The 18,428-nt window shown below is 38.2% G+C and overlaps 1 protein-coding gene across 1 annotated transcript; it reads right to left on the reverse strand.

Annotated features, from left to right (window-relative positions):
* Positions 1-6,970: 6,970 nt before the first annotated feature.
* LOC113017468 (butyrophilin subfamily 3 member A2-like) lies at positions 6,971-16,398 on the reverse strand. The gene is made up of 7 exons (XM_026160617.1): positions 16,324-16,398; positions 10,992-11,082; positions 10,455-10,796; positions 9,324-9,602; positions 9,116-9,235; positions 7,195-7,725; positions 6,971-7,067 (listed from the first exon to the last, which is right to left on the reverse strand). Exons 2-6 carry the CDS (start codon positions 11,071-11,073, stop codon positions 7,199-7,201), a joined length of 1,350 nt encoding a protein of 449 aa, XP_026016402.1. The 5' UTR covers positions 11,074-11,082; positions 16,324-16,398; the 3' UTR covers positions 6,971-7,067; positions 7,195-7,198.
* Positions 16,399-18,428: the final 2,030 nt, after the last annotated feature.

Consider the following 18,428-nt stretch of genomic DNA (forward strand, 5'->3'; position numbering starts at 1 on the left):
GGCAGACGCTAGAAATAGAGCCGGGGCACGCTGCACCAGTCTGCTGAACAACGCAGGACTACTGGCGCTCAGTCAATAAGCACTCTGGTTTTTTTAAATTGCGTAATGGTTCTGTAATTCAGGATTGTCACATGCATTGCTTTTGTCTGCACCAAAGTGGTATTATCTTTATTTGACCTGTGGATTTGGGGAAAATGGCAAATGTAACAAATCAATGCTGTAGGTGCATTAGAGGACCTAACAGCACAGATGGTATTGACTCAAATAAGTGTTGTCCCAGGTTACAGTTAGTACAGTTGGGGAGTTCTAGTCCAAAGTTTCCAAGTGGATCTGGAAATTTGTGTTTTCAATTCAAATTTCCACATATAACAAGTAGGGGTGCAACGATACACAAAATTCACGGTTCGGTTCGATACTTTGGTGTCACGGTTTGATATTTTTTCGATACAAAAAAATGTTCATGCCTTTTTAATTTGTCATTTATTAAAATTATAAATATATATTTAACTCAAAAGTAGTTTTTAAATTTAATGTTGCTGAAACAAAATAATAAAAAAAATCTATGTGATCGAGGAATCACTCATCTTTGGAAAAGAGAGTTTATTACAGAGAAATGGCTCTTTCCAAAATAAAAGCTACACTATATACGCTTCTTCTGGGCTATATTCTCAGCAGCATATTAAACATATCAGGTCCCCATAAGGAGAATCATGTGCTAACGGCTGTCTAAATGACTCGGGTAAAGTTTGTAGCATGCGTGCTTGTTGTTTTTGTCTTTGCACTAGGATGCTGTTGGTGTAAATGTGCAGTCATATTCGTTGTGTTCCCACTAGTGCTGTCAGCGTTAATCTCGTTAAAATGACCTTAACGCCACAACACGGCAAATCTCCGTTAACAAGCTACCGCGGATCGCCCGTGCGTGGGGCTGAACGGCCAACACGTTAACGAGCTAACTGCGCTAACACACTAGTTCCCACCAATGTAATTGAGCATTGCGTGGCACATCCGACACACTGTTTTACTTTTGTCCATGACGCGCTTACCTTCAGGGTCATGCTTCACATGAAGACCAACATGGTTCCAAACGCCACATCTGAATGAGGGTGGGGGAGGTTCAATTTGCCATGTTGCAAGGAGAGCTTAACTTCTGTCTCGCTAGCTTGCCCTGCGCTCAGTGAATCTGCGTTCGACTAGGCTGCACTGTCGAGCGCAGATCCACTGAGCGCTCAACACAGACAGCATCGTCAGAAGGAAAGTTGATAAAATAAATTAAAAATTTTGTATTGTTCGATACATATGCGTACCGAACTGTATCGAACGGTTCAATATCGATAAGAGTATCATTGCACCCCTAATAACAAGGTTTGCATCCAAAAGACTGTTTTCTATTACCGTATTTTCACGACCATAAGACGCACTGTGCTAAAAGGCGCAGTCTCAGTTATGTGTGCCATTACTGTATTTAACACACACATAAGGCGCACTGGATCATAGGGCGCATACAAGTACCGTATGCGTATTTAAAAATAAAGCGGGAGCAAACCTGAGTTACTCACATTTTTATTACCAGTAATCGTCATCATCAACAACACACAAGCATACAAGTGTGCGTATTTAAAAATAAAGCAGGAGCAAAACAAAGTTTGGTACTCACATTTTTATCATCAATCAAACCCATCGAAGTCCTCATCCTCTGTGTCTGAATTGAACAGCTGCGCTAAATCTCCATCACACATGCCAGGTTCACTTTCTTCACCATCAGAGTCACTTTCCGTGCCGTGCGGCTCCTCGGAAATGATGCCGGCTTTTGCGAAAGCTCGAACAACAGTGCCAGCAGCCATGTTAGCCCAAGCATCTACAATCCATTGGCAAATTGTGGCGTAACTCGCCCGGCGCTGCCTTCCACTCTTGGTGAAACTGTGGTCTCCATCGGTCATCCATCGCTGGATGTGTTTGTCGCCGATGTGTTTGCTGCAGTAGGAGCGGAAGATGGCCAGCTTTTCCTAATAATCCGCTGGAAGTTGCTGCGCTACCGTAGTCCTGGTCCGGATGGAAAAATGGCACAGTTTCATAAAAAGTGAAAGTGAAACTGCTTTTAGCCGAATGGTGACCGTCGAAACGCTTCTCCCGCTCGTTCTTTGCTCGATGATCGCCTTATGTCCGCGGAAACTCAGCTGCGTCTTCTTGACCTGTCGGAGCTTGTTTTCCAGCTTCCTCCACTTGCGAACCATCGATTCATTAATCTTAAATTCTCTCGCCGCTGCTCGATTTCCATGTTCCTCCGCGTAGCTGATGGCCTTCAGTTTAAACTGTGCTTCGTAAGCGTGTCTCTTTGCCATTTTCAGGGTTGTTAAATCAACGATGTCCTGCATAACGCACATACCTGTTCTTTTATACAGGTATGTGCGATAAAGTCAACGCACACACTTCACCCTTTAGCGTTCTCATGGTGTTCTCTACTACGTCCTCCTTACAACACACAGGGCGCACTGCGCTATAGGGCGCGCAGTACTTTTTGAAGAAAATCTAAGACTTTTAAGTGCGCCTTATGGTTGTGAAAATACGGTAAGTTTAAGAATATATAACCACCCACTGTTATCATCTTCAAAACCCTGTACCAACGCAGAGTAAAGGAGCTACCAGAAGGTTGATTATTTTGTTAATAATTTTGCCTCCTCACTACGTATGACACTGGATACTGTAGCTCCTTTGAAAAATAGAGCCTCAAATCAGAAGTACTTGACTCTATGGTATAATTCTCAAACACGTAGCCTAAAGCGGATAACTTGCAAGATGGAGAGGAAATAGCATGTCACAAATTTAGAAGATCTTCATTTAGTCTGGAGAAATAGTTTGCTGCTTTATAAAAAAGCTCTCCATAAAGCTAGAACATCTTAGTCTAAGTTGCTTGGAAAGATAGGTGTCTGGACTTCTTTAAGTTGCTTGAAGACGTTTCACCTCTCATCCGGGAAGCTTCTTCAGTTCTAGGGTCAAATGGTGGAGAGTCCCAGATTTAAGCCCTGTGGGAGTAACCCTCCAGGAGGGACAATGGACCACCTAATGATCCTCTACCTAATCACACAAGCCAAAGTGTGAAAACGGGTGTAGGTCACAATCAGCACAGCACAATCAGGTTTTGGGTGAGCTCATTGTGAAAACTAACTCCACCCTATCATGTGATTTCCTGAGGTCAAATGGCCCAGGATGTGAGTGGGTGTTAAGGCATCTGGGAAGGGATCTCAAAACTGGATTATAGATGGCAGACAGTTGGTGTCGTAAACCATCGGCTTCTTTCACTCCTCTTTCAAACCATCTGTCTTCTCTGTCCAAAATGTGAACATTGGCATCCTCGAAAGAGTGACATTTGTCTTTTAGATGCAGATGGACTGCCGAGTCTTGTCCTGTGTAGGTGGCTCTTCTATGTTGTGCCATGTGTTTATGAAGTGGCTGTTTGGTCTCTCCAATGTAAATGAATATGCTTTAGTTTTTCTGTGTTTGTTTGTTTATTTTGTTTACTGTGTTCCTAAAATTATTTGCTTTTCTCAGACAATAAGGATGTCACTGGACATATTACACCATAAATCAGTTCTAGCATTTATTTATTTATTTATTTATTTATTTATTTATTTATTGATGCAGTTATGAGTTCTTCTGTGAAAATATTATTTTTACTTTGGATTTCAAAAGTGAAAATAATCTTTAATTACATGCTGCAGAATAACCACATCAAATCATCTCCATAAAGCTTCAGATATTTATCCACTTGCGAACATAAAACATTTTTTTTCAAATTATTTAAAAAAACAGGCAAATATATGATATTAGAGCAATTGTAATTCCTTCAGAGTATTATCACGATCTTTAATATTTTATTGATGTTGGGAAGAAACTGCTGACATAATTATATGATGTGCTTGCATTATTAGTAATGTATGCTTGAGTGTAAAATAAATAAAGACACAGTAAGTGTGGAGAAAAAAATGATGTGAGCAAAACTCCGAAAGTTCAGTCTGACCATCTGGACATAGCGTTTTCAGCAAAATGTTTCATCACTCATCCAAGTGACTTTTTGGATGAGTGACAAAATCTCAGGACGTACCACAATTCACGGATCACATTAACTTGGTAGACCAACACAGCAAATTCACCAGGGAGAATATGAAAAGTGGTAGGTTAGCCTTCTTAGACTGTAGGATTTCCACCAGTAACGGGGGACATTTAAAAGTTGATGTTTACCATAAATCAAAGCATACAGATCAGTATTTAAGGTTTGACTCTCATCATCCACTGGAGCGCAAACTGGGTGTCATCAGGACACTACATAGAGTGTACACTATCCACACAGACACAGCGGCCAGGGAAGCAGAAGAACATCACATCAAGAAGGCCCTGAGTAAATGTGGTTATCCCAGCTGGACTTTGGTGAAAGCTAGGAAGGTGACTATAGAAAGCTCCAGCCGATGCAGGAGAGAAGGACAACCGCTGCCTAAGCGAAAACCTGTAGTGATCCACCCCAAGGATTGGGTCCCCCGACACAAACAGAGTAACATAGTGTACGCTGTTAAGTGCCAGGAGGATTGCCAGGATTTATACGTCAGGGAAACCAAACAACTTCTGGCAAAGCGGATGGCACAACACAGAAGAGCTACCTCGTCAGGCCAGGACTCTGCAGTCTATTTACACCTACAGGCCAGTGGACACTCTTTTAAATGATGACAATGGATAGGGAGGAACGCTGGTTTGAGCACGGAGTCAAGGAGGCCATTTACATGAAAAGGGAAAGACCATCTCTGAATCGAGGAGGGGTCCCAAGAGTACATCTTCCCCCATCTTACAATGCTGTGATTGCAGCCATTCCCCAACTCGCTGTGAATGGTACTCATGGCCACTGATCAGTGGTTGTTGATCAATGGTCATGAGAATTTGCATAATTAAAATTAAGGAACTGACCTCCCAGCCCGTTGTTCCTTCAGTGGGCTGGTTTCAGTCATTATGCAAATGTACTCTTTATAAGATTTGGGGAAACCTGCAGTCAGCTGAGACTGAAGAAGTCACTTGGATGAGTGATGAAATGTTTCTCCCACAAAATGCTACGTCCAGATGAACAGAATCAACTTTTGGAGATTTACTTACCTGGATGATTGAGCATGCATCAAAATGTGAGCAAAAATAAACCACTTTGATTGTTGATGGACAGTAACTTTCTTTCCTTATTAAACAGATTATAATCAACTAGAAGTCATCAGAACATTACACTTAGACCAATTCGTGTTGCAAGTTAAATCTGGTCCACTCCCCAGCCTGAGAAACAACACTGATGGAAAGGAAAAATGGTATGTCATCACCAACTACTGCTTTGATTGGCAGGGTAACCTGTAAGAGCTATTTGCACTAATAAAGAATAATACTCAGACCTACCTTTGCTATTTCAAAAAAGGTTAAAAAGCGAATGTCTACAATTTAGACTTTATTTACAGAATATTTTATTACAGAAATTTAGCAAGAGCAAAGCAAAAGAAAAATCAAATACTAAGAGTTAAAAAACAATCAAATCATTTAAACTATACTTATCTAACTAACCTATTCTGAGCTAATGCTGAGTTTGTTCAGAATAAACACAACGAGATCTGAAGATGCACTGATAATAATCACGCAACAGGAAAGCAGCTTGGCATTGAGTGAAAGTATGATGTAAATAAAACTCCTTCTGAATTAACCGTCTAACGGGCAAAACTAAGCAGATATTTAGCAGATACAAATTCCAAAATAAATTCACTGTTTGGATTTCCATTACCCCTGTCAGCGTCCCTGCTGGAATTTTCAACTCTTAGATCCAATCTTCTGAACTGATCATCTCACAGAAGACAGAAGGGAAGAATCCAGAATCTCTTTTACACCCCATACTTATAACTCTCACCCTTTGTCCATCCTATCCTGCTGGGCATCACATCTTCACATTTTGGACATCCAGTCAAATTGTTGACATTTAATCATCCGATGTCCACCCACACCTTATCTGTCTCTCTATGTCTCTCTGTATGTCTGACCTACATGATTTAACACAACGTTTGTACTTTTAAACCTTAAATTCAATTTATTACGTTTCCTTTGTTATTCTTAACATGCAGAATTTGTTTTTAGCACATTTTCACATGGAGATTCATTGTAACATAATCTCTTTTCAGACACTTTCTGAGATTAGTGGTTCCAGTGTGTCTCTTTCACCCCCATCCTGCACCACACACACACACACACACACACACACACACACACACACACACACACACACACACACACACACACACACACACACACAAACCAAGGTCAGATTCTTGGTAAGGCCTGTTATTAGAAACACAAAACTGCCACGGTTGAATCTGCTCATGAGCACTCACACATTTCACCACAAAACTCAGACATTAATACAGTTATTTTTATTACTCAGACTATGTTAATTATATAATATTAATTATATTAATATATTGATCACATTTGTATTTTATTTATCTTGATTAAGAATAAAATGCTTAATTATTAGGAAATAGATGAAAGCTCTGTTTTAGAACTTTGATCACTTTTACTCACATAAGTCTGACTATTAAGACCTTCAATATCTCTTAGCTGTGATGTGGAGGCGGCCAGGGGGGAGTTTTTCTACCCCAGGTCTCATGACAATACAGAGAGCATATTTTTCTTCTTGCTTTCACTGTGTAATAATTGATGTTATTTATGACACCATGTTTGCACTGAAGCACCGCAGCAATTTCCTAATGTTGTAAACCTGCTCAACATTTGGCAATAAACCCCATTCTGATTGTGATTCTGATTCTAATTCTTACTTTCACACAGACAAAAGATTTAAAGAATCACAAAAATGTTTATCTCCTGTGATAAAATACAGTCAAACTGCATTTCTTGTTTAAATGTATAATAATATAATAATACTAATAATGTATAAATTTAAAGCAAACAAATAAAGAAACATTAGGCATCACATTGCAAAATGACAGCAAGAGGAAAAAAAACAGCAAAATCCATGTTTTTTTGCCGTGTTACTCTGTCCTTTGCTGAGGAAGAAAAGCAAAAAACGGGTTAGGTTCATAACTGAAGGCACTGGGAATGTAAACTGAACACAACACGACAGCTTGTCCATGTGATTTTAGCAAGAAATATATTAAAGAAAAACTTACACACCTGTTCAGTGTCTCTCGCTTGTTTCTCTGACAGTTTCTTCTAAATCTCTTTCATTTTCTTGTTTCTCTCTCAAGTGTTTAATAATTTGTTCCTTGTCTTTTTCTAGGTTTCCCTTTCTTTCTGTCATTTGGATTATAATGTTCTCTGTTTCCTCCATTAGCTTTTCTGTCATCTTTAACAGTTCTTCATGTACTTCTGTTCTCTTTTCCAGGTCAGTTTTTTTATCTTCACGCTTATGCAATTTTTTCTCTTTGTCAAAAGTTGGGGCTTTCTCTTTCTCCAACTTTTTCATGACCTCTTTCATCCCTGCCTTGTCCTCCTGCAGTAGTGTGTTGAGTTTTTCTCTCTGGTCCTTCAGAAATGTCTTCTGCTCCATCAGTTTTTCAATGGTTTGTCTGACATGTTTTAAGTCCTCCTCCTTGTTCTGCAACTCATCTTCAAGTCTTTTCTTTTCCTCACATTCTCTCTGTAATATTTCCTCCATCTCTGTTTGATGTAGTTTGTTTTCATCCTCATCATGTTTGCTGATTTCTGTGTGAGTAAAATTGCAGGAAAAAAAAATATTTGGAAAATAGGGACAACATATTAGTCATTTTTATGTGTTCACATGTGTTGACAGTATTAATTTACTATACCAGTAATCAAATATAAATGGAAATAAACATTAAACATTTGAAGCATTACTATAGAGACTGACACTATGGTTACCACCCTACAACAATGTAGAGTCTAGAACAAAAGTCTTCTTTTGAGAAGGACTGACTTTCAGATGTATTTCAAAATTCAGTGAAAATAGATGTTCAGAAATCACTAATGAAGGATATTTAAAACAACATTAGATGTACTGAAACTGCTACATGTGAGTCAGAGAGGTTTTGGCCAATTTTATTCAAAATCACACACATGCATATCTAATTTTCACATTTCATTTTCTTGCACTGCTTTGTTTATATGCGTAAATGAGTGAGAACATGACATTTTGGTCGCAATTCCTACAACAAGGATAAAACACAAAAAGTTTTAATTTATATTGTTGCTATAACTATAATTTCACAGTGGGTGATTTCCTCAAATTTTTTTACCTTTGCCCCCAAAATGTCTCAGTCACACTAGAGGAAAACAATAGCAAGGCAACTTCCTCGTGTGGAATTTCTACACATTCAGCAGGTGGTTGTGGCAACCAGTTGATCTTCTATAGTTTGATGGTGTTCTATACTTCACTTCTGATCACGAGGCAATTGCACAGGTTGCTAATAGGATGCAAACTGGATGCAAACAAATAATCACAGCGTGACTCCAGTCCAGTCCAGTCCAGTTACTCTCCGACAGACGGGCAACCACTTGCCAATAACTGACACTTTTATAAATGCAGACAGAGAGTCAAGATATTGCAATCAATCTCAGTCAGTCTCATTGAAGTGGAGTGGACCAACATTCCACAGGCCAAAATTGACAATCTGATAGACTCCATGCGACGATGTGTTGCACTGCATGTGGCAAATGGTGGTCACACCAGATACTGACCGGTTCTGGGTCCCCAGACCCCCAATAGCGCAAAAAACTGCACATTCCAGGGTGGCCTTTTGTTGTGGGCAGTCTGAGGTACACCTGTGCACTACTCATGATGTCAGATCAGCATCCTGATGTGGCACACCTGTGAGGTGGGATGGATTATCTCAATATAACAGATGTGCCCACTACCACACATTTGGACTGATTTGTGACCACTGTTTGGGAGGGATGGTTATATTGTGTATCTGGAATGAATTTTAGGTCTCTACGTCCATCCCATGGGGAATGGGAGCAGTAACAAAGGTGTTGCGTTTATATTTTTGTTGAGTGTACATTAAAACAAGACATTAAAAAGGCCTGATGATAATTTGAGGTTGGGGTAAAAAAGTACCATGTAGTTTGAACTTACTGGTTTCCTTTTGTTCACACTTCCATATTAGGATTACTACTGTCCCAACGCTTATTAAACAGACAGCCAAGTTGATGACAATGTGAACAGCAGTATTAGACTGAACCATAAAGAGATCACCTGTGAATATAAGGAGACAAAATGTTCTAGATTCTACTTTCTGTAACTGAAAATTAATGTGAGTGATATAAGAAAAAAGCATTTCTACCTGAAACATGGATGTGTGTCTCTTTGATTTGACTGATATTCTTCTGTTGAACTTTGCAGGTGAAGCTGTAGCTCTGTCCTTTCTCCACAGTCACTTTACTGCTGACAGCATAGAGGCCATCAGAACTTCTGACATTCTTTGTCGGTTCAACAGAAATGGGTTTTCCCTCACTGTCCACCCACAACATCTGAGGCTCTGGATACCAGCCATTAGATTTACACTCTAACACCATTTTATTTTTGACATTAGTGAGTTCTATGACTGGTGAGGAAACTGAACCTGCAAAGAAAAGAATGAAAGACAAAATATTGAAATGTAGTTGCCAAAATATATATCTGAAAAAAAAATTCTTAAAATAGTTACAGTTCGCCTAAATGTCTCTCTTATTGACCTTAACTCAAATTGTCCTTTTAAGCTTATAGAGAGGCACAATGCTATGTGACATCAACTGTGCCAATCTAACTGGTCAAATTTCTAATAATCTTTCTTATTTATTCCATTTTCTCTTTTCAAAGTTCCTGTATATAGACTGAAATTAACTTGTACCTATCCAAGTAGTTCTTTGTCAAATCAGCTTTCCTCTGGTTCATCTTGGTAAAAGGGCCTCCTTGGCTTAAGTGTTTTTCTCATGGGGCCAGATACCCCTCGGTCGGCAAAAAGCCCATTTAGTGGGTGCACAAATCCCCTGTGATTCTAAGTACTTTTTTTTTTTGTTATGTATCTCTCTTATTTGCTGGGTTATTAACAGTTGTACTGCTTAATAACCCAGCTGCTCCATGTGCTACACTGGTCAGGTTGTGTGCCCTAATGGCCAGAAAACCAGAATGCCAATGACTCTGTAGTCATTCCCCTGTCATGTTCATGTCAATATGCTCAGTCCACATATCTGTCCAGGAAGTATTTTCTAGCCCAAGTAAGAGCTATTTTGGTTACCCAGAATGATTGCACTTTTATTCTCAACTCATATGCCTCTGTGAATGATCCACTTTCTATTGTAGCTGACCCGAGTGTTCCTTTATCCCTCTTGTCATTCTGAGTGCCCTTTGACCCTCAATATCTATATTGCTTAAAGTCTTTCTTCACATCTAAATTGCAAAGTGAAGAAATTAATCTAAATTAAATGAAACTTACCCACAGCAAGCGTCACCACAGTTTCTGCATTAAATTTAGGTACAAGGCATTTGTATGTTCCTGCATCAGAGAGTTGCACTGTGGAGAGTTTCAATGAAACGTCTCCACACTGCAATTTGTTGACAGAGAGTGATGTTCTTCCTGTGTACAAAGGATTCTGCTCAGTCAGAAGCTCCACACCCTCTCGCCTCACATAGACAGATCTAGGTTTGAGGTCAGTTCTGGACCAATCCACAGTCAGGTCAACAGCATCCACAGCAGGTTCCAGATGGCATGGCAAAATGATGTCATCACCAATCATGGCCACTACTGGCTGAGTTGGACCAATCATTTGATGCTGACCTAACAAATTTAGGGACACATACAGTTCAGCAGTTTAGTAATTGTGAAGATCAGTCTGAGCAAACTGTGTAATTGATTTATTTAACTACATCAACATAAACTGTTGCTGTTACAGTGTGTGTTTCCATCATCTGTGGAAGACTACAGGTAAGAACTTTAAATTGTGTATTTTATAAATGTTTGTGTGCAACTTACCACCACAAGTTTGTGTTAGAAAAAGGAGGACGGCAACAACATGATGCAAAACCAAGAGATGTTTATTCTTTATAGGACTCATTCTAGATGTCTGCAACAAAAAAAGGGGGGGGGGGGGGGGGGCATAGTAAACACACACTTTTTATATTAAGCCATTCTCCGATAGAAAAAAATGAAACCGTGAAAGACTGATTTGTAGAGTGTCACGGTAATATCACATTTGAAAAAAGTATTTAATTATGTTAAAATTTATTTTTAATCATTTGGAAATATGCTCCTTTCCAGGAGTAACAGTAACAAGAGAGATCAAGAACATTGCAGGAAATCTGGACATTCAATTGAAAGACAAGCTGGGAATTGTTGACTTTTTTTTCTTATCTCTTGATGAGAACTACCATGTCATCTGGACACAGCCCAGTTACTCATCTTTGTGAAGTCATTATACTACAAGCAAAATAACAAAAGCACTTTTTACTAAATCAAAGGTCTGTGAAAATTTGCACAAAAGTATGTTTTTGTTGATAAACAGTGATAAAACATTGGCTGTTGTACTGTGCCTTTTTCACATTTTCTGGTTGCCACATCTACTCTTACCAGTAACCGCTAAAGAGATCAAATTAATAGAGCGATGAAAGTAGAGAGACAAGAGACACAAGTAATACAGAGTTCAGTATATCCATGAGGTCCTCCTCCAATAAGCTGTGTCTGTGCATAGGTCATGGTTTCTATTGTCCTGTCTGCAATTAATAGACTTACTATCTATTTAATGCTGATAGAAGATATGGATTTTGTTTCAAATTGCTACCAATAACAGCATGTAATTAAAAATACACATTCTAAATATTTATGAATACACAAGTTTCCAAAAATAATAATTATGTTACTTTCATTCCTTCACTACAAAAAATGTTTCCGCTTACACACTCTTTGTGCCTCTGGTAACTGTAAATGCTTATGTGATTAATCAGATTTTAAACACCTGCTAGATAATTTAGTAAGTAAAGTAAGTAAATAGTCAAATTAAATAAAGAAGGAAAGGATTACAGTGTAACTTATATGGTAAAAATCTACATACCCGTTGAACTGCTTAAAACCCTCCCCACAGCTCAAAGAAAGTAGGTTGTAATAAAACAATGTGCACTCTCAGCCCAACCCTCTGTTAAACAATAACCTGTGTTGACTTTATAGTTCCTGATATCAAAGGTCAGTTCTTTTCATAAAATGAGTTGAACTTTGTTTAAATGAACAAATGAATCAAATTGAAAGTTTAAGTCTAAGCTGTGTTTTAATAGTTGAATACGTTTCAACATCGTACATGCTGTGAGTTCCGTGTTGAGGAGTTTAGGAATGAACAAGGACATTATGTTTGTGAAAGGTGTCAAATATAACTAACTGTGTACAAGGAGTGATATGAAACTGAGGGTGTAGTTTTATCAGTTAGTTAGTTAGTAGAGTGTTAGGTGAAAACAGAGAGAAGAAGACAGAAAAGAAATAGAAACACATCTATTTATGTTTAGATGTCTTTATGTAAAGTGTAGATATAATGCATACAGTTTTCTTGGTGTATGTATGCAAGAGCAGCACTTCAATTGGATGAGCCATTCCATGAAATAAAATTAATTGTAAAAAAATGTTCATTTGCCATTCCTCGTCTGAGAGAAAGAGCTTCAGCTCACTCACGGCAATTTTAAAAATAAGTGTTTTCTTAAAGAGAAAAACTAGGACAAAATTTTTTTGATTGGCTGTTTTGGTCTCCAATCAGCTCGCTAGCTACTGTAGCTAACCCAAATATCCCAGAATGCATTTTGTCCAAAACTCAAACGAGGCAATGGTGGAGGAACGCGGCTAAAAAGTTTGAAATATTACTTTTTCTGGATCACAAAATAAACTTCTTGTCATGTTTTGGGTGAGTCTGAGTCATTTTCCACAGCATCGGCTCTCCTTCTCTGGGTGGAGCTCTCCTTGCTCCTCCCTGCTCCTCACCTGTTGGCAATTACTGCAGCAGTATTTATGACCAGCGCTCACAATGAACCGTCGCCATATTGTCTGCTTGCCATAATCAGTTCTCTGCCTCGCATTTTGTCTTGAGTTCCTCAGCGTGTTTCGCTTAACCCTTAACCAGTGTTCCTGGTCCGCTATAGTTTCCATCGCCCGCCACTCAGCCTCTGGTTTTTGGTTCTGTGCTTGAGTCCATTCCTTTTTCACGGGCCATTGAGCCCTGGCACTTTTAAGATACTTTCAGGTGAGAATTTTGCTGTGTAAACTTCGAACATCTGCTTGATTTATCAAGACATCACATATTTGCAAAAGTGCTCTGACGTTTTTCGAGATGGCTTTTACCCACCAGCTGACTGGGTGGTAAAGGCACAGAATCCCAGCGCATCATTTTCATCATTTTTCATTTCCCTCTCGGTCTTTCGCTACTCGGGTTAAACATGATATATAAGTCACTTAGATAACTTCTAAATGTTCATGTTTGGTTTATTTCAGTGTTTGATTTGTTCCTGAGTAAATTGGTTTGGCTGAAATTAAAGTTCAGCTTTATAACTGGACCGTTTTATTTAATACTGAAGTCTTACTTGTAGAGCTGTCAGTATATTTTCAATTTCACCTGTCATATCCCCTGATGTAAAATGTTTTGTTCTTACTTAAACAGCTGACTCTGAATTAAATCTAACATAAAAATATTTAAATTCAGGAGGAAACATTTCACCGGGAGCAATAACAGCATGTTAATACATGAAGATCCTGAAGGCTGCTACAAAAATGATCAGATTATACTGTATGTATATATGGATAATAGCAAACACTGAAATACACTGTTTTCACGCAGCAATAAATTTTGTTCACTCAAATTGAGCCTTTCTTTGCTCAAAATAAATTTCTCCTCAAAATACAATACTTGTACTTTTACTTGTGCTTCAATACTTGTACTTGCAATTTTTTTTTATGTGCCATAGATGTTGTGCTTCATTCAGGCATCCCCCAGCCCACAAGATATTCAATTTTAAGAATCTATCATGTGGCCTCTTCTTTTGACCTTTTCTTCTCTCCTGACATGATGCTGTTGATTATATAAATGACAAACCTCAAGTTAGGCATTCGATGTCAGGATGGAGTGATGTGAAGAGATATAAGGAAAACAGGACTTCTCATCCTAGCAGATGTGTATCAGTCCAAAGGGGAATCTATCCTCATCCCATCCTGTGGGATGAGCATAATGGGTAACCAATCTTCAGGGCCACCACGTCAGGTAGTAAGCACCAACCTCCGATTTGATGACCGACTCAATTGTCCTTATCAACACAAGGAGGCTCCAGGTTGTCAAACTTACTTGTTATAATTTTTTCATAACCTACTCCCTTGCCCAGTATCATCCATACTCTGTATCAGCAGAGCATGAATAATACTGGTAGGGAATATCAAGGCAAACAAGCCGGAGCTTCCCTCCAACGATGAAACTGACAAATTGGAGAGCTGTCTTCTCATCTCTTTTTGCATTCACAGCCACCACCATGGCAGTGAGTTACATGTCCTCCTTCTGAGCACCAAAAACCGAGAGCTAACTGTATATCAGGATTATAAGTAGAAACCACAAATGATCATGCATTTATTTAAAAAATAAATTATTTTAAATATTGTGACTGGTGAGGAAGGACTTTTATGTTTTTCTTGTTTTTTCTCTTGTCCTCTTCTTCAATTGCATCGATGAGTCTGCCTTCAATAATTTAGTTCTGTTCACTGTTGTGGATCCTTCTTGGAATCAGCAAAGAACATACAGACAGAGATTATTCTTACAGGTGCTAGGGAAATCCTGACATTACAAGATGCATGGTGTTATACTACGATGGCAGAGAGATTTAAAGAATGTGGTTTCAGTAGAAGTGAATGGGGCATTTTTGTATCGAGAGGCACTACACAAAAAATAATAATGCAATACAATCCATTTTGTGTCTGTTCTTTGACATGTCCAATAACCTAATCACCCCCAATGTCCCATCCTCATCCAATTTATTACATGGAAATTTATTTTTTGTGAGTTTTTTCAATAAATAGTAAATGATTCAAACATTTAAAGTGGAATTTAAAGGCTTAAAATCCAGAAGATAATTTAATACTTGTGAATACATTAATACAAGTGATATATGAAAAAAAAGCAGAAGAAATATTGCTGGTTGAGGTTTTTCTGGCAGATTTTGAGACTGTAGATTTTTGTACACAAAGGTATCGAAATGGTGCAAAATGCATAAGCAGACTATGGATGAGTAAAAGACTAAAAGACTCTAGATTTTAAAAAAGAAGATTTCTGGCAAAAATCCATGTTGCAAGCTATAACACAGCCAAACGCTCCTGTGTTTCACTGACTAGAGTAACATTGCTGACATTGTACTAATGCCTGACTCTCACACTCCCACAACTGACTGCGGGTGATATGTCATCATCAGGGTAACCGGTTTTGTTTTTGGGTTTTTTTTCAGCATGAACTGTGAGTCTTTGGACTAGTGCTCTCACCCATCCAGCCCCTACTATATTTTCCTTTAAAAGTAGAAAAGTGAGCTCTCTAGGTTTGATTGACAGAGTGCAGAACAAACCTGATGACTCTAAAGCTTAAAATCAACAAAACACCTCCAAACTTTCAGGATTTTTTCTAAGGAGTAAACTGACTTTTGTTCTCAAGAGTTTGTATCAAACAATCATTTTCAGAGGAGAAACCGAAACAATTCATGTGAGTTGACTCCGCCCACTCTGTACACAGCAGAGCAATCAGCACCAGCCTGAAAGAAAATCTGAGAAACCTGCTGCTGCAGTCAGCTCTGTGTTTTATCTCTATTTGGCAAATACATTAAAGAAAAGCACAAAGGCTCAGCCAAGACTGGAGGTGACCCATCAAACACTCACCAGGAACACAGATAAGTTTAGACTATGATCTTTTATTTTGAAACTAACCTGCTCCATAGCAGTGTAACTTATAGGCACATAAGTACCTACAACTGAAAGCTCAGAGTTTCTTTTAAGTCACCTCGATAGACAAAGTCCTGCTTTGAGTGCAGGTCTCTGCACGACTCCAAGAACAGTTCTTTATAAACATAAATACAGCTTTTCACACACTTTGCTGCTACATTTGGAGCTTTGTGTAAGGTTTTAACAACTGACAGACATTTGTTATCTTGTATGTGCTCACAGTTTGACAGCAAAACAACAAAAAAAAATTACTTTTTTTTTCTTTAACCACACATTTCAGTGTTTTTTTTATAAGGTTCTTGTTTGTTTGTTCTCTGAATCAAAAAACAAAACAACAAAGAACCAAACAAATAAATAAAAAAAGACTTACCACAGATAAAGACACAGTGATCCAAACTGTTGCTGTTAAAGTGAAATGAATCGTTGGAGCCGAGCAGGAAACAGGAACTGAGACAATGATTAACGAGTCACTGCAAACCAGACACTCAAGTCTGATCAGTTTCTAACGTTCATTGCTGCACATTCCTTGGTGTATTTATCAGATAAACACGGAGCACAACGAACACAGGGTCGGTTGACCTTGATTGCATGTTGCATCAGATCACTACAGATCATGTGTAGATAGCTCAGCAGTTTCTTATTACCTTCAACAAGGAGCTCATGTTTTTGGTAGTGTTTGCATTACGTTCTGTCTGTAAACACAACAGCTCTAAAAACTCTGTAGGCTGTAGAGCAGGATGATGTTATAACAATCCATTGAAATCTGGTTTGCGTCCACCAAGGTCAACTTTATGACTTGTTGGTGGAAAATTGACAAAAAGTCTTAAAACTTGTACACTTGTACAAGTGCACTGTGTAACAACATTTTTAAATTATAAAGATTTTAAATATCATGTCACGTTTGACCTCTGACCTCTCCCTGAGTTCAACAGATCAACCTGAAAGTCAGAGTATTGTTAATGTTATATAGAGCCATTCATATAAAACTGTGTCATTGTTGGTACTGACAGCATGTAGAGAATGATACATGGGGTTTGTAAATATCAGGTTACTTTGGACCTCTGACCTCTTCTTTAGGGTCAAATATGGTCAAACTTTCATAAAATGGATATTGGTGACATGTTTCATGACTTTGTTTTGTGCACTACAGTAACAGGTTGCAACCACTTAAATACAAAACAGTACATGTACAATGTTCCTGAATTTTTTTAAATAAACTGTTTCTTATAAAACCCCTTTTTTTTGGTATTTACCATTAAAAATGTAAATGTATTTGAGTCAAAATCAAATGAATGCTACACATGTACAATATCCACATAAATAGAAACTAACTATACTCAAAATTATGTCAGGTATATCAGATTAGTTTTTAAATATTTTAATATTCACTGTATACATCTTTTGCAAATAGTTTCTTCGATGCCCCTTGCACCAAACTTTGATGTATTGCTGGTTACATACAGCCAATTTTGATTTTTGCGAATTAACCTTTTTGTGACATTGTTGTGGAACACATCATATTAACATGAGTACGGTTTTATTAACCCTCATGCTGTACAGAACCTGTGATGTCCAGATGGTATTCCTCGGGTGTTCTGCAGTGAAAACTTGTGGATTTAGGGATTAACATACAGTAGTTGCCATGGTTTCCTCTCTTCTCTTATTTATTTTGTGTGATCAGGATAATTCTGGAGAAGATGGGCCCAGAGGGGAAAGTTTCCCCCTTGCAGGCCAAAAAGAAATGGGATAACTTACAAAGTATGGATGTGTGTTATCAAGAAGATAATTCTTAAGAACACAAGTTAACCCTTTAAGACCGGTCGGAGCGGGCGCGCTCCGTTTTGCCGATCCGATCAGCTGTTCATAACACTTTCTACGTGTTATGAACAGCGAACTAGCTCATGCCATTACCTGCCCGAAACAGGAATTGACGCCATTTTGTGTTTTTTGTTTTTTTGTTTTTTGTTTGTTTTTTACCTTCAGGGCCTTATAAGCCTATACTGGTGTTTTTTAAAGTCATGTTTGACTTCATACTTTTATGTATAGTTTCTGGGATGCTTAGAACTCAAATTGCATTGCTGGAAATAGTTTATTTTGATGCACATGCGGTTTTATTTGCAAATTTACATCATTATAATATTTATTTTTATTTTTTACTGCAGTATATAAAATTGGTGTATCTCAAAAGTAAAACTATGAAGACACTCAAAATACATTTCCTGTGGTAGGAAACTATTTTGTGCAACTTTTTTGTATTTACAGTTTTGAGGGATAAGCCTCTTAAATGGTAGGTCTTAAAGGGTTAATAAATCTAATATTACTAAGAGTTGTTATGTTGTTTGTATTTGTCTACTGACATTTTTTTGATTTCCTCTGCCTGTAGGATTGCAAGTATTCAGGGTCAGGAGAGGGAGTTAGTGGGAAGCCCACTGCTGCTACTTGGTCCTGGTTTGCCCTCATGGATGAGGTAATAGG

Source organism: Astatotilapia calliptera, unplaced genomic scaffold, assembly GCF_900246225.1.
Source record: "Astatotilapia calliptera unplaced genomic scaffold, fAstCal1.2 U_scaffold_13, whole genome shotgun sequence".
Taxonomy (NCBI): Eukaryota; Metazoa; Chordata; class Actinopteri; order Cichliformes; family Cichlidae; genus Astatotilapia; species Astatotilapia calliptera.